The sequence below is a fragment of the Neovison vison genome, chromosome 8 (genome assembly GCF_020171115.1).
Source record: "Neovison vison isolate M4711 chromosome 8, ASM_NN_V1, whole genome shotgun sequence".
Classification (NCBI taxonomy): domain Eukaryota; kingdom Metazoa; phylum Chordata; class Mammalia; order Carnivora; family Mustelidae; genus Neogale; species Neogale vison.
Genome location: NC_058098.1, coordinates 135,893,970 through 135,910,443, shown reverse-complemented (window position 1 = coordinate 135,910,443; position 16,474 = coordinate 135,893,970). Strand labels below are relative to the sequence as shown.

At 52.4% G+C, this 16,474-nt stretch overlaps 1 protein-coding gene across 4 annotated transcripts in view; it reads left to right on the top strand.

Annotated features, from left to right (window-relative positions):
• Positions 1-281: 281 nt before the first annotated feature.
• LPIN1 (lipin 1) overlaps positions 282-16,474 on the top strand; it is a 67,215-nt gene continuing 51,022 nt past the window's right edge. For all 4 annotated transcript variants that reach the window (XM_044262063.1, XM_044262062.1, XM_044262061.1 and 1 more), the window contains exons 1-2: positions 282-342; positions 16,114-16,314. In XM_044262063.1, coding sequence (XP_044117998.1) covers positions 16,123-16,314 — 192 coding nt within the window. In that variant the 5' untranslated portion in view covers positions 282-342; positions 16,114-16,122. The remainder of the gene's footprint in view (positions 343-16,113; positions 16,315-16,474) is intronic.

Sequence of the window (16,474 nt, the reverse complement as noted above, 5' to 3'; positions counted from 1 at the left end):
ATAAATGTCTTCAGCTTTGGGTAGGATAATCAGAAATGTGGCCTAAGATAACAGGCCCAACAGGAAAGCTGAGGTGGGCGGTGAAGAAAGGGCTAGCGCACTGGATGGATCCTTCCTAGGGTGGAGGCTCCGCTGCCACGGGCCAGGAGGGCCCTGAAAGCCGCGGAGCGGATCGCGCCACGCGGAGGCCCTCGCGCGGCCCCGCTCGCCCCGCCCCCGCTCGCCCCGCCCCCGCCCCGCCCTCGCCCCGCCCCCGCCGCCGGGGGCAGTAGGCGCTGACAGCGGGCGCGCGGCGGACGGAGTGTTTGCATACAAAGGCGGCCACGCGCGCGGCGCCGCACGGTGAGTGGACGCTTCCGCGCCGTCCGCCGCTCGCCCAGCCCCAGGCCGAGCCGCGGCGGGACCCCGGCCGCTACCAGGCAGGGGCCGCAGCCTCGGCGAGGCCGGGCGGGGCGGGGGGAAGCCCCAAGAGCTGGGGGCGCGCGGTGGGGCCGGGGCGGTAGCGGAGCCGGGGGACGGGGCCGGGGACGGGGCTGACCCGACGCGGGAGGACGGAGCTCGGTCTCCCCGGCCCTCTCGGGGGAAGTGCTCCGGCGAGGGAGGCGGAGAAGCAGGCCCCAGCTCCGGCTCCGGGCGGCTCCGGGCGGCGTCGCCAGCATCCCTCGGGCCTTCCCTTTCGGGGCGCACGCCGCTGACCTTGACCCGCCTGGTGGAGCCCCGGGGCTGCCGCGGGTCCCTGGGACGGCGGGACGGGCTCCATCCAGAGGGCACGGGTGGGTTCCGGCGGTGGAGCGGGCAGTTCCTGCGGTGCGCCCGGAACTTTTGTGAAAATGTTCCCGGAGGCTTAGGATTTTTGCCCTGCAGTGGAGGAAACTGAGGCCCAGGGAGGCTGACCTACGTGAACAAGGTCACACGCCGGCAGGTTGACCAGGGTTGGAATCCGGTTCTCAGATTACCCTTTTCTCCCCTGCCAGGCCTCCGTGCATCTTTCCTGCAGCCGAGTGGGTGCTAGGCCTGGTCAGTGCCATCCCGTGCCCTTGCGAAGAATTTTATTTTGGGGAGGGCCAGGAAAATGTAGGATGAAAAGTAGTGGTTTGGAAATAACTCAAGTGCCATAGCGCTGCGGTGTAGATGTAATGGGCGGCTAATTTACGTGGAGCGTAGTCGCTGGAGAAAGTAGATGTCAACCCAGCATTTGACCACCAAACAGGAAACTTGAACTAAAGAACCCTGCAGATTAACTCAGAGAGTTTTTTAGCACTCAGTAGTATCCCCAGGATAGTAGGAGTATTTTGGAAAAGATGAGAATTTTTAAGTTTTTTTTTTCTTTTTTTTTTTTTTAATCTGAGGAATGGCATGATGATTGTGGATTTTTATCTGTTCTATAATTCAGGTCTTACGAATTAAAGGAAGCGGTTGAGGAATGGGTAGTAATTGAGAAATAAACACACACTCCCCCCTCCCCCCATGTTGGGAGATCTGAGTTTGACTTATGGTTCTATGTTGTGATAATTCTTCCTATTTGTCAACATTTGTATTATTATCCGGCATGTTTATTTCTGGATGTGCATTTTGGAGCTTTTCTTCCTGTTTGTATGTAGGGCTGTGTAGTGTTGTGGAGCTGGGCTTGGCCAGAGTCTTGAACGTGAACTTAGCTCTTCCTGAGCTTGCTGGAGGCTCCTGTGCAAGTGTGCTCCCCCCTCAGATCTCGTTTATCAAAATCTCCTCACTCTAGAAGAGAACACACTGCAAGACACAAACCTACCTGCTGAGTCTAGCTCTGTGGGACAGAACCTGAGGGTTCATGGCAGGGCCTTAAGGGCCTCTGTGTCCTTGGGGGACCTCGGGAAGGGCTCGGGAGAGTTTTTCCCAGATGGGGTGAGGATGGCCAGACTGGCCCGATCAGAGGGAGGTCTATGGGCCCAGCTCTTTTCCAGTGAGCTGAACTCAGAGCCCTGGACTAGAGGGAAGGGGAAGCCAGGAGATGGAAAGATAGTTCGAAGAGGCCACCATGGGCCTATGGGGTGCTGAGGCTAGCGCTTTGCAGTTACACTGTATGACTTGGGCCAAAGACTTAAATTCTCTGAACCTTGGTTTCTTCATCCGTGAAATGTAGAGATAACCATACCTATTCAGGAGATTACTGTAAAAATGAACTGAGATATACAAGAGACAGAATACAGGGGCCGTGACTCACTGCGGAGGTTATTATTTTCCGGAGGAACACGGGGTACCAGTGATGAGGACTGTTTGTAGGGCTGAGGTGGTTCTGACCAACGCTGGCCCCTGGGCTGCAGATCATCACTGTGGGGGACCCCCCTCCAGATGTCTCCTATTGGGAGTTGGCCTCTCCTGGGTCCTCTTACTGGGTTCAGGGTACACAAGACAAACTGATGTGGGCGAGCGTTTGGATGGCTGTGGGTGAGGGTTGCCAGCAGCTTCTTGCAGGGGAGGGTTGGGGATGGGTGGGGGGTGGTATTGCAGCAATTGGAGTGGCTTTTGGAACATTTTAGAGAAACACTAAGGAGACTGCAATCTGTGTGGGACACAGAGGCTAATGCCGTGACCTGTTTGCACGACAGCTTCCTAGTGTGACTGGGTTGGGGGCATTTGGAGCTGTTGAGGTCCTGAGGAGGAAGACAGGAGGTGGAGACGGATCGGTGGCGCGCTGTCAGCACGGGGGCGGGCCCCCTGTGAAGGGGGATGTCACACTGTACATTTTATTGAATACTACCTCAGTTTATTATGGGGTATGCCCACTCAAAATTGGAATGGAATTTGTGAAAAGAGTTAGGCAGGGCCCAACTTAATTCTTCGTGTATGGAAGGCTCCAGGTGCCTATTAGCTGGTCATTTCGGAAATGGGAACTTTCTAAGCTTGAGTGAGGGGCCTAATACCTGCGTTAGCTCCTGGCAGCTCCTGCTTGGGGAAGTGGGGGGGGGCAGCTGGCTGAAGGTGCCCTTGCTGTCCTGATGTCCTGCATTGGCCTGCCCTCTCCTTCCTGTGTCCTCCCCACTTCCCTGTGCACCTCTTCCTCTTCCTCCCTCCTCCCCCTCCCCTCTCCCCACCTTTTATTCAGCAAACTGAGAAGTAAGAAGTGAGCCACCCGAGGCTGGGCCGGGCAGGGCTGTGGGCAGGCTGGAGAATCAGCTGCAGGGTGACTGTCTCGAGAAGGAAGAGATCAGCTCTGCACAGAGTTCTGAGTCTAGGCATGGGTCAGTATTTGTCACAGTGCATGCACTGTGGGACCTCCTGGTCAGTTTCATTGGCCTACAGACATTTCAAAAAAGTGAAATAGAAAAGGAGAAACCAGATAATGCTTTGTGGAACTTGTTTTAGCCCATGATATGCGTGTGCGCGCGTGTGTGTGTGTGTGTGTGTGCGCGCGTGCGTGTGTGTGTGAGATTGCGCGCCCCCGTGGAGGGAGGGCAGGTGGGTGTGTGAGGAAGAGTGCATGGGTGTGTGGGGAGGGCGAGCCGTACAACCTTGCGAATGGACAGGGCTCAGGCGGGAGGCAGCAGGGAGCTTTTCAGGCCGGCAAGCATGACCACATCTTTTAACCCTCCGACCAAGCTGTGTGAGTCCTTCAACAACTTAGATTTTTTGCTGGTACTGAATGCCGGGGCTTTCCAGAAAAAAGCTACAGCGGTTGGGGCATTCAGGGCTCTGTGTCAACCATCTGTTTGCTCCTAGTGCGATGTTCTTGACCTTGCTCGAGGAGCTATGGACCCTGTGATCAAGATGCACCTGTTTTCTAGAGGGTTCTGGGACACCGCGAGCACATGTACCCCATGTGCCTTGTTCCCAGAGGTCCCTCTGTCTCCTTGGATACGTGTACTTTCTCTTTCTGGCAAAATCTTTCTGCGTTCACGGGTCTCACTAGTCATACCCTTTGATTTGCAAAAGACGACATACAAGCAGCAAAGGTCATGGGATAACAGGGCACCATGGCCCAACGAGACGCTCTCCTTGGCAACCACTTCTGCCCAAGAATTTCCTGCCGGGGAGTTCTGCCTAATCTCAGAATGCTGCCCAATCTGGGGGTTGCCCTTGGGCTCAGATTTTTGAACAAAGGTATCATCACCCTATGGTAATAGAAACATACCCTTCTAATATTTCTGCATTAATTTGAACCTGTGATAGTCCCCGCCGTTCTCTTTCTGGGCAGGTGCAATTTAAATTTGTTCAGGCCAGAGCCTTCATTCGGAGTCTGGGAGCCGTTTGTGAGCATGGGATTGGCACGTGGCTTGCATTGGGTGCACGTACTTTGAAAAATACTTTACATACCTCCAGTCCTGTGAGGCGGACGGTGTTCACCCCATTTTACAGACATGAAACTGAGGCTTAGGTTAGTCATTGACGCGTGGTCACAGGCTAGTGGGTGGCAGAGCTGGGATCGGAACGCCAGCCCCCTGCCTCCAGGAGGGTGTGCGTTCTCATCCCCTGAGCTGTAGGCAGCCCTCTTGAACATCAGGGGATACCGGCCCTCCGTGAGCTGCAGGGGTGGAGTGGGCGGGGGTCACACGGAAGCGGAAGTCACAGAAGGAGGACATTCTTCTCGACCATGATGCAAACGTGGAGGGAGGGCACTTGCAGCTGTGCAGAGAGGATGCCGAGGCAGGCCCTGTGCTCGGTTAGTGAGTGGGTTAAATAGTTAAGAGCCAGAGGACTGGGGTCTCAACCCGGAGGGTTGAGTCCTCTACTACGGTCCAGGCCTCTTGTGCTCCTTGGCAGGGACCCGAGAACCCTCATCACATGGGATTATAAGATCCGAGCGTCGTGAAATCCCAGCGCCGGAGGAGCTGAGTGGTCACCCTCTGACCTTTCTGACCAAAGCAGAATCCCCCTGTCACCCCTTCTCGTCCCAGCAGTTTCACTGGCCACTGAGTGGGCCGGAGTTGTCCATGCCTCAGCCAGTTCTCTGAGGTCATTCGAAGTTCCTGTTCAAATAATACGCACGCCTGGAAAAAACAAAAGCCAGAACCAACGCTATGGCCATGAAAATGGTGAAAGCAAAGGTCTTGTTTCCACGACCTGGTCCCCAGGGCTCAGCCTGTGGACCTTGTTTGGTATGTGAGTCAGTCCCAAATTATTTATTTATTTATTTACTTGGGCACCTCAGACTGTGTGTAAAAGTAATGCTTAAATTGATTCATTTTATCAATATTTGTATACCCTTTCACTCAATAGATATCTTTGTCGATTTAGTATTTGTGGGACTATCTCTCCCTGGTTTTTTTTTTTTTTTTCTTTTTAATCAGGTTTATGATGTTCTGTTAATATGGTTTATTTAACCAGTCCTATAGACATTTAAATTGTTTCTAATTTTCCCTATTACAGTCAATGCACAATTACGGTTTTGGACACGGATCTTATAGCAGTAAGAATGCTGGCGAAGTGTTTGCCAAAAACAAATGTACCTCCGGGCTTATCCCGTTTATTACCCACCAGTAGGGGGTGATGACTTGGTTTCTCCTGCTGTCACCAGCCCTGCAGTTTTTTACAAGGTGCTCTGAGTTTAGGCTGTCTGAGAGGCCTCCTTTGTGTATCTTAACTGATGAATGGGGTTGAGTATCCCATGTATCACAGACCGAATGGGCTTGTCTCTCTGCGACCCCGCTCTGTATTCTGCCCATTTTTCCTACTGGGTCAGTGTAAGGCCACCTTAAATGAACTTCCATCGTGTGGAGACGGGTGGAGGTAGCAGACGCTGCAGGGTCATGAACGCTGTGGCCAGGGTTTTGAATTTTGGCAGAACTTCCAAGAAAGCAGAGTTTCTTGGCAATTTGTGAAGTTCAGAGAGTCCGTTGATTTTGGGTGAAAAGCTGATTTTTCTGATGTAATATCTAGGCAAGAAGTTATGAGACCTCCAGTCCCTCATCTTCCAGTGCTACGCTTCTGGAACCACTCAAGATTGCGCTAACTGATGCTCGAGCATCTGCCTTGTGCCAGGAATCATACAGATTCGCTCCAGCATGGGGCGTTCCTGCTCCTAATTGTGGGGGTGGGGGCTTGAAGGAGAAGAAAACTTCCCAGGTCTTTGCTCTTTGTCCTGAGTGGTAGGTAACAGTCTCCTCCCCAAGGGACACACTCTCTACACCTCCGCCTGTACCCTCCGTCCTGCAGGATCATCTGGGAGCCGGCTCACCCTTCCCCTGGTCCTGAAACTGAGCCGTGATGAGCGTGAGTTCTGTGTTCTCCGCCTGCTTTACCCAGGGCTTTGGTGGGCGAAGCTAGGGCTGGCTGGGTTTTCTGCAGGAAGTATCAGTCTGACCTGCATGGTTTCTAGAAGCATCTCAAGCTTTCCCCAAGGACTCTACCCTTCATTTAAGCAGCTTGTCTTAGCAGCGTGTTGAGGACTGGGGAGCTAGTTGGGGTAGCCAGCCAGAGGGAAGGAAGTGTGCCCCCCCACCCCCGTGTGGCAGGCCAGGGAGGAAACCGAGGTATCTTGATTCTCAGGGGGGGTGTTCTTCTCTCTGCCTCTTGCTGCAACCGCGTCATACTTCCTTTTTTTTTTTTTTTTTTTTGTCATTTATGTGTAACTGATCACTTCTACCGATGGATAAGTCAGTTTGCAAGGCTCTGAAGAAGGACTTATTTGCTGTTAATATAAATCACAAAAGGAAGATACACTACTTCTAAACCAGTGTAATTTTCTTGCAAGTCTTCTTAGTCATTAGGCCACTCAGGGGATTTCTTAGAAATTGTCTTTTTGTTGTTTCTGTTTTTCAATGCTTTGGCTGAATACCAGCACTTACCTCATAACCTCCCAGGTGAACGCGACTTGGCTGCCCCGGGAGCAGTGTGCTGTTTGTGCTCTCACTTAGACTTGGTCAGGTGTGCATCCTAGACGTGGAGACACAGAGTGTGGTCTGGGGACAACAGTGTTGGGGTGGTGAGTGGAGCCCCCCCTCGTCTCTCTGAGCCCAGCGTGTTCCATGCCTTTTAGGGTACCAGGGGCCATCACTTAGCTGTCCTCTGATGGCCTCAGGACAACCGGAGACTGCAGGATGAGACCTCCTGGGCCTTGAAGGACCTGTGGGGAGAACTCGGGGGAGGCAGCCTTTGGTGTATTTTTGAGGAAGAACTGTCCTGACTGAAAGCCCAATGGCTTAAATATTCCTAGTGACAGGGTACTCACTCTCCAAGGCAAATTCTGCCCTTTTCGGGAAAGTTATAAATGGACCTCAATATTCAGTTGTTGATAACTGAGCCAATTAAGATAGGAGACTTCCTGTTTCTCAAGGCCAGGAACAAACCCTCCCTGGGGCCATACCCACAGCCAGGTGCAGGGTGAGAGTCTGTGCAGTCTTTGCGGCATGAAGGGAGGAACGATAGGGGCAGGAAGGAGGGGCGGCGCGGTGGTGGTCTGTCACCTGTCCTCAGAGACCACTTTCGGGTATTTACTGTAGATCGGGATAAAAAGAGGACGGGGTGATTTGATCCCCGAGTATTCAGACTTTACTAGCAAAATCTCTGCCCTTTCTCTTCTTCTTCTTCTTCTTTTTTTTTTTTTTGAAGAATTTTTATATATTTGACAGAGCGTACAAGCAGATGGAGTAGCAGGCTCCCCACTTAGCAAGGAGCCAGGTGTGGGGGATCATGACCTGAGCCGAAGGCAGATGCTTAACCCCCTGAGCTCCCCAGGGGCCTCTGCCCTTTCTCTTCTTTAACAGCGAAGGAATGAGCCCCTTTCAGGCCTCCTGCTTTACCTGTGTGCCATCTGGAGATGGCGGAGGCGAGGCTGGCCAGTCACTCTGGGACCGACTGGCACGCACAGGCGGATCTCCGGGGCAAGCAGACCCATTTCCAAACCAGACACTAGCTTAGGAAAAAGAAAGCAAGCTATTCACACGTACCTCTTGAGGCTCATGTTGGCCTCATTGTTGGAGAAGTGAAGATATTTGCACGTCCTGGCTGTTACACTTTCCTGCATATGGGATTTGAAGCCTGTATGTGCCGCCCTGCACATAGATTGGACCGTCCAGTCATACGGGAGGGTTGTAGGATCGTCACAATGCTGGATGCAGACTAAACCTGGATTCCGGTGCTGTTCTGTCCCTTCCCTGCCCCGGGACCCTGAGCAAGTGACGCCAGGTCTAAAGCTCGGTTTCCTTCTCGGCAAGATGGGAAAATTCTATCCTTTGCATCGTTATGGTAAACAATTAAGTAGTTTAAACTCTGTTATGGTCCCACGGGGCATTGTCCCACCTTCCGTGGTGGGTGAGAACGGGCAGTGGTTTGTGTCACACTGGTTTGCTGCTCTCTCATCTTTGCCTGGAGTTGCTGGACAGTCTGCACGTTTAGAAGCCTCTCAGATGCGTTCCTCTAACCGAAGCAGCTGGAAGGCTGGGACCCCAGGGTGAAATTGGTCCAAGTCTGCTGGCCCTCGAGGGCAGCTTGCTGTGTAGCCGGGTGTGTCCCTGCTGCTGGTAACAGGAACACGAAGTTAGGGGTGTGCTCACCCCAGGCTGACAAGGGGCTGGTTCTCCGGTCGAGGAGCTCCCCCAGATGTACCATAAAACCAGATGCCCCAGGTGTTCCCTAAGCACCTGCCGTGAGAGCCGGGGAGCCGGGCAGAATGCCTGTGCTCGGGAGGCGGGCTGGTTCCAGGAAGTGGTGAGTCATTCTGAGGACGAAAGAGGCAGAACAGTCTCCCCACACAAAGGAGGCCGTTTTGACCTTTTCATCCTTGAGTTTTGATTTACCTCCCTGGCCCCCCACCCCAGGTGGGGTACTGAAGAGGGTGTGCGTACTTGTGAAGATACCGCCTTGAGAGCCAGTGACCGAGTCCACTCGGTCTAGTCACTTAGGGGAGGTGAGGACGCCGGTAGTGTTTGCCCCCAGCTTTCCAAGGACAGAGCCCTTTCCGAGGGCGTCGTTTTGTGTTGTGCTCACGAGGACAGCTGGTGAGGTCCCATCAGAGGCACGGTGTTCCTCGTACCTTGCTCCCGTGCCCAGCGCTCACAAGTTCGGAGGAGGACGATCTCATCCTGGCCTTCTGACCCCAAGTTTTGTGCAGTTTCTGTGTTCCAGACTCTTATCCTTTGTGTTTCATGGCCTGGTTTTTTGGCAAGAAAAGCCTGAGGAGCCTGTTACTTAAACGGTGTCTGTAGGGAACTTCATCTCGGGCGTTACCTTCATGAACTTGACGTTGCTGCGAGAGAACAAATGCTGTTCTTCATTTCTTCCAGATTTTACGTCGCAGCACTTGCCCCCCCCCATTCCCGGGATTGCCAAGCTGCTCGAAGGGTGGCTCGTGCACCCGTGGTCGCCACCTCTGGGCGGTTGTTGTGATGGGACAAAATTCCCAAACAAACCCCTTCCTCCCACTACCCTTGGTTTCTTGCTTGGGATGAAGGCTTGATTTCATGTTGCTCTGGCCAGGGCACAGGGTCATGAACTTAGAGCACCACCGGGTTCTTGAATTCCCTCCACAACCTTTTGGCGGGAGGGTGGTTCAGACTCTTCCACGAGACCACCCTCGATGGAGCGCTCACTCCCTCTAAAGAGCGGCTCCCCGTGGAAGCTTGATCTCCTAGACTGTGCTTTGGCCGCTGGCTCTGGAACGTCCTGTCTGCAATTCTGACTCTAATTCCAGTGTGTGGTCATCTCTGTAGCACTGGACACCCTGTCCACATGGGCTGAACATTCTTTCACATTCGGATCTAAGTCACTGCCATCTGTTTTGCTAAAGGCCGACTTTCTTTGACTAGGGGGCACCCATCATACCAGTTTCTCATGCACCGAGATGGGGGACAGCTCCATGCAGTGGAGAACGGCGGAGTCTCGGGGTTCCAGCTGGGCTCCTGCCCTCGTCCTGTTACTGGTCCCGCCACTCTGAATGTCCTGCAGGCCTGCCACCCCGGTTCCTCCTCAGAGAGGGGGCAGTAACGGGGGATTTGAGTGCGGCACGGGGTTGCTTAGATCTTAGCACGCGAGCTTGCTCATGGGAAGGTTTTCTGTGCCTCGCGAAGTCTGTGCAAATGGAACGTGGAGGTTTGTGTGGCCCCTTTCCTGGGATTTCCTGAGAACTGCAGAGGAATTAAAATCACTTTTATCCACTTGTGGATCAAATGAGTAGAAGAAGCAGTTTCTGAATTGACAGCTAAGAGCCTTCGTCTAGAGTAATTCAAATCTTCATATTTAGTAGTCGATGTAGTTCAAGTTGAACACACTTTATTTTTAATGTTGTGAGCAGAATCCCAGGTGGACCTATGATTTTGGATTTTTATGTTCCTTAGTGTTTTATCTGCCTGTTTCTAATATAAGAACTGTAGAGTTTCCAACTCAGGGAAGATTCTCTGAAAAGAGGGTATTTCCGTGAGATGGAACAGCCTCAGAAAATTAGCCTCAAAGAGTGTTCTGGAAAGCCAGAAGATACCACACTAAAAACCCTGCATATAATCATATATCAATTATAATATAAATACATTATATTTATGTTATGTATTAATTATAATTATGTATCACACTGTATATTACATTATATATCATAAAATAAATTATATATAACATATTATATATATATTACATTCATCCCAAGCAATACATTATATATGTTGCACATATGATATAATATACAATTAAATCATACATAATAATTATATGATATTTAATATTTGATAAACATTTCATATAAATGTATAATATCTAATAATTATAATATATAATACAATAGATAATTAATATTAATATTAGTATTAATTTAATAATATATAATGGTATATAATTATATGGTATATAATTATAATAGTGATATACTAACATTAATAATTAAAATAAATATATTAATTATATATGTGTTTGTGTATATATATGTGTGTATATATATGTGTGTGTGTGTATATATATATATATATATATATACACATACAGATACATGTGTTTACATGTTTCCTAATTTCGGAACTGCTCTGATAATCCACAGTACCTTTTAGCGAACCCTCGTTTGGCCAGAAGGAGGTGTTTGTGAGGTTTGGCTCATCTGTCCTTGAAAAGCTGGAATAAGTAGAGGAATCCCGTTTCGTGTGATAAATGAGGCCCTGTCGGGGAAGCAGCCATTGCTTGCCCAATGTGGAGACTGAAATCAGCAGATCTGGAAGTAATTTGGTTTGGGGTGAATGCAGAGCCGGTACCTCAGAGCTGTTCACCTGGATGTGGAAGCATTTTGTTTTGTTCTTTTCAGGTCGTACTTTGGTGACTGTGCAGGCAGTTAAGATGCTTTCTGCTTCCCAGTGCTGCCCTCCCTGCGCATCCTGTGTCTGTGAGCGCGGGAGACACGGCAGTCATGGGATTAAGGGGCAGGTGCAGGGAGTGTGCATCTGAGGCTGGCTTGTCCGGTTTCTTTAGGTAAATCCGATTAGCTTCTTCCTTGAGCCTTTTCCTCCCGACGGAACTGAGCCAGTGAACTGGGAGCTGGTGTCCAGCCGGTCTCGTCTTGTATTCGTCCAGCTTTTGCCCAGCGCTTCTTTAGAAAACATCCTGAAGAGCGGAGATGAAGACGAGCCATGCTTGCCCCCAGCTTGCCTGCACCCCTCAGCCGAGCAGGTGCTGGGGCTGAACTGGTGCCCCCCTTCCCTGAAAGCCTGTCTCAGGCCTCCTGGGCCCAAGCAAACAGTAGTCGCCTCTCTGAAATCAGTTCTGGTTAGTTCAGCGTCCTCCCTCACCCCCTCCCCAACGGTGGTAACATAAATGGTTACTGTCTTACTCATTTGTAAGTGCACATTTCAGTACACTTTGTGTGAGCACAGTTCCTGCTGTTGCTGTCCTGCCACCATCGGGCTCCAGCTTTGTTTCCTCTCCCCAGTGAAGCTCTAACCCATTAACCCCTTCCTTCCTCCCCGCAGTCCCTGGTAATCTCAGATCCACTCCTGGTTTCTAGGGGTTTACATAGGGAAATCCTACATCTGGTATTAATCCTTTTGTGACTGTCTTATTTGTCTTAGCATGGTATCCTCTGGGTTTATCCCTGTTGCATATATAATGTATATCAGAATTTCCTTCCTCTTTAAGGCTGACTCCTGGCCCGTGGTGTGTCTGTACCACATTTTATTTCTCAGTTCGTCCATCGATCAGCACTTGGGTGGTTTCTACCTTTTGGCCGTTGTGAGAACGCTTCTGTGATCATGGGTGTGCAGATATCTTTTTGAGACCCTGCTTTTGCTTTTCTTGGATATATATTTAGAAGTGGAATGGCTGGGTCATATGGTAATTCTATTTTTGATCTTCGGAGGAACTGTGTTCTGTACTGTTCCATACATAGAGCCGCACCATTTTTGCATTCCTACCAACGGTGCACATGGGTTCCAATTTCTTCCGAGCCCTGCCAACCCTTGCTTCTTCTTCCTGTGCTTGAGAGAGTGCCGTCCAGGTGGCCTCCTTCGTGAGAAGCGCTCAGCGGTCAGTTAGAGCAGCCGCTGTTGGTGCTGAGGACAGTTTCCGGGACGGTAGTGCCAGGTGGGGCTGTGACCCTATCATCCTTTGTTAAGACTTTTGGAACAGATGCCCTGCCTCTAAGTTGCTCAACAGAGGGAGTAGCTAAAGATAATCAAAGCAACTTTCAGTTACTCGTGGTGGGAGAACGACATTAGGCCGGCCCCGTGGCGTGCACGGAGGGAAGATCGCAGGACCAGGACCTGGGAAGTCAGAGTCCATCTCTGCAAGGTGGGGAGCGCTGCCTGTCACTTCCCATTTCTGGCCTTATTCCTTTCAAATGAGGCTTTCAGAATAACAACCCAGGGTCAATCTGAAATCTTCAGATTCTGTGCAATAACCTTGAATTTGATCACTGATGGGGAGAGGGACACTTTGCTGTGAGGACAAGAGAGCAGCGCCCCATTTAGCTTGAATTATTAAAGATGCCCCTTCAGGCTTCATCTCGGGCCGGTCAGAGTTGGAATTGGATCTTGTGGGTCATCACGCTAACGTCCTCGTCTTACATATGAGCGGCTGGGACGCGGACACGTGGTCACACCATCCAGTCAGGAGCTTGCTTTCGGCTGTGACTACAGTATGTTGGCCAGTGGGTCCTCAGGGCTGCGTGAGCAGCGGCAAGGGCGTGGGCATGGGTTTGAGCCTTGCTGCAGGAGGCGGTCACCTGTCACTCAGGGACCAGTGTGGCCCACAGCTGAGGGTCACGAAGCAGGAGGGGGGCTGTGGAACCAAAACAGAGGTGGCTTCAGTACCCTGTGCCCTTGGGTATTGACTTCCTTGCACTTTTGCTTGTCCTTTAGTTCACTGGTGTGAAAGGCCTCGTACCTACAGTGTTGTGAAAATCAAGGAGCACAAGGTCACGAGGAAGGAATTTACAAAAATATTGTTCCTACCGCCGTGCTTTGCCGCAGGGTTAGAGGCTGATCCCTCTCCGTAAGCACTGGAGGTTAAGATCTGCGTTGAACATTGATGTGACATTTTTTTTTTTTTCTTGTAAAATGATTCTCTATTAGAAATGTCAGGGTTCCTGGTGCCTGGCTGACTCAGACAGTAGGGCACACCATGCTTGATGTTGGGGTCATGAGTTCCAGCCCCACATTGGGCATAAAGCTTTCCAAAAAAAAATCACAAAAACCCCAAACACAAAAAAGGAATATCAGGGTCATAGGAATCATTTTTTGCGTTGTTGTTCTTTTCGGAACTGTCTCCTGTCCCGGTTTGCCTGAATTAGTTAGTTTGCTCACAGATGCAGAAGTTGCGTGATTTTCTGATCTTGCCTCCCTGTGACTTGCGTTAGTGGTGGGAGAAAGAGCCCCAGGCGCAAGTCTGTCCAAGGGCGACTGGCCCGGGAGCATCTGTGCTGGTGTTCACGGAGGGTCTGCTTGTCGCTTGTCCCAGGGAGATGGGTCCATCAATCCATGGGGTGTCATTTAAGATTGTAAAATGAGCCATGAGGGCTTTCTTGGGTTCTTTGTAGGTTTTGTCATTGCTTTTACGGCTCCGGCCGCTTCTAATTTAGCCTTGAATCGGCGGTTCATGTTTGGGCATGGTGTGCAGGGCTCGTGACCAACCACCTGGGAGCCTCAGTTTTCTTATCTGTGAAGTGGGGATGCTAACTCACTGCTGCTTATGTCACAGGGGTTGAGGTGAGGCTGATGAAAAGTAGTTTTTGGTTTTTTTAACTGGCAAAGACAAGGCTTGATCGTCGGCCTCAAGGACAATCTGGCTTTGCCAAGTGACAGGAGAACCACACGGCGAAATAGTGACACATCCAAGCGAGAAAGTGCACGGAACCAAACTGTGCAGACAGGTCAGGGGCAGTGTGCACAGCAAGGTGGTGGCCGCTGGGATCGTTGTAAGGGACCCGCGGTGAGTGGGGTCAGCGGGGTCCCTCGCGCCCCCATGTCGGGTAGCTGGTGACCTTGAAGAATCAGGGTGTGATGGTTGGGAGAGAGGGTGAGGTCTTGGGATCCAGCGACTGGAAGTCACAGCTGCAGACCTTCCATGCTCAGACGGTGGACCTCAGGAGGCCACCGAAGTGTTAAGCGCACTGAGAGGAGAGGGGAACAGCTTTGCCTGGGCCAACCTGTGGGGTCAGCTAAACTGGGCCGGCAAGGAGGCAGCCCCAAGCGAGCTGCACCCTGAGGCAGTCACCCCGAGTGAGGGCAGACACTTCTGAGGACAGGCACCTCCCAAGGCAGGTCCCCTGAGCACTGGTCCCTTGAAGACAGGTCCCCTGAGGACAGGCTCCTCCCAGGGCAGGCGGCCCAGGGAGGCAGAGCAAGGAGGAGCGAGTGGCAGAGGAAGGCTGCAGGGTCGGCCCCTCTGGGCTGCGGGCCACTCTGAGGTGTCCGAGTCTCATTGCGGCACGTGACAGGGCCAGACCATGGAGCCAGAGAGTGGGGTCTGCCGGGGTGGGCAGTGGGGCAGGGAAGGACGGTCACCAAGGCGGTCGTGGGAGCCGGAGCTGTGGAAAGAGGGCCAGAGCATGGCGCCAGCTCACTGGGTCCTCTGGCCCCAAGCATCTCTCCAGCTGCCGCTTCACCTCCCTCTTCCCTGCCTCCTGGCGGGCTGGCGTCTTCTCATCGGCACCTCCGCCCCGGCCAGCGCTTAGTCTTCCGGCTTTCTTTCCCTTCTTGCCGGTCCGTACACTTCTGCCGCGAGGCATTTTTGAGCTCATGGGTCAAATCATCATTTTGTTGTTCCCGAGTCTGCAGTGGCTTCACGTCGCTCCTTAGAAACGTCCGGGCCTCCCGGCGTGGCGCGAACTCTCCATCCTTCCCTGCTTGTCTGTGGCAGGCCCAGCCCCCCAGCCGGGCTCCTGGGCACCGTCCCCGTGGGCGTCTGCCCCCGCCCCGCCCGCTGCAGCCCCTTCCATGTGGTGTCCGCCTCCCTCGGCTGTGGCCCCTCCTGTCGGCTTAGAACCGACGCAGCCCCACGGACATGGACTTCACTTCCCCGTGTTTCACGTCTGTCTCCTTCACGAGCCTGTGAGTCCCTTCAGGGCCCAGGGACGCCGTCTTACTGATCTCTGTGTGCCAGTACCAGGCTGGGTGGAGAGTAGATGCCGGATGTTTGCTGACCGGTCCTTGGTTGCGTAGACACACGGACACGCCGGTCAGACACACGGTTAGCCGGACAGACACACGGAAGCAGAGCCTGTGTTTCCCCTGGAGCCGCTGTGGGGCAGAATCTGATTAGGCAGACCGAGACCAGGATGGAAATTATTCCAGACAAGACTCAGTTTTTCTCCTTCTCAAGTGGAACTACCCATTTTCTTTTTATTTACTGTTTTTGAATGCCGACTCTATTTGGCATGGTGGGGGCTAGAGCCCAAGAGGTATAAAGTGCGTCTCTTTTCTCCCGAGTCTTCAGATTTAGCTGCAAAACCTGCACGCGACGACAGAGCAGGGCACGGCTGAGCAGGTGCCGGGGCCGCGGGGGGGGAAGAGCCCAGCGCCCTCCGGCGTCGACAGGGTGGGGGTTGGTGGGCTGGCTGACGGGGGTGGGGGTAGACGGGTGGGGGGTGGGCGTCGTGGAGCCCGTCCCGGTGGAACAGTAGGGTCTGAACGAGGTGTGGCCGTCGAGCGAGCGTGACGACGGCAAGTTCATCAGGACTGGCTCCAGACAGACCCCCTTCCTGGAATTAACCAACGGTGGGTCTGTCTCTCTTTCTAGACTCAGACCATGAATTACGTGGGGCAGCTGGCGGGCCAGGTGTTCGTCACCGTGAAGGAACTCTACAAGGGGCTGAATCCTGCCACCCTGTCCGGATGCATCGATATCATCGTCGTCCGCCAGCCCAACGGGAGCCTCCAGTGCTCGCCCTTCCACGTGCGCTTTGGGAAGATGGGGGTCCTGCGCTCCCGAGAGAAAGTGGTGAGAGCAGAGGACCCAGCGGCCTGGGGGGCCAGGCTCTCTCTCTAAAATCTAAAATCATCGTGTTTCTGCTTTTGAAGATTTTATTTATTTATCTGACACAGAGAGAGGTCACAGTAGCCAGAGAGGCAGGCAGAGATAGAGGGGGAAGCAGGCTCCC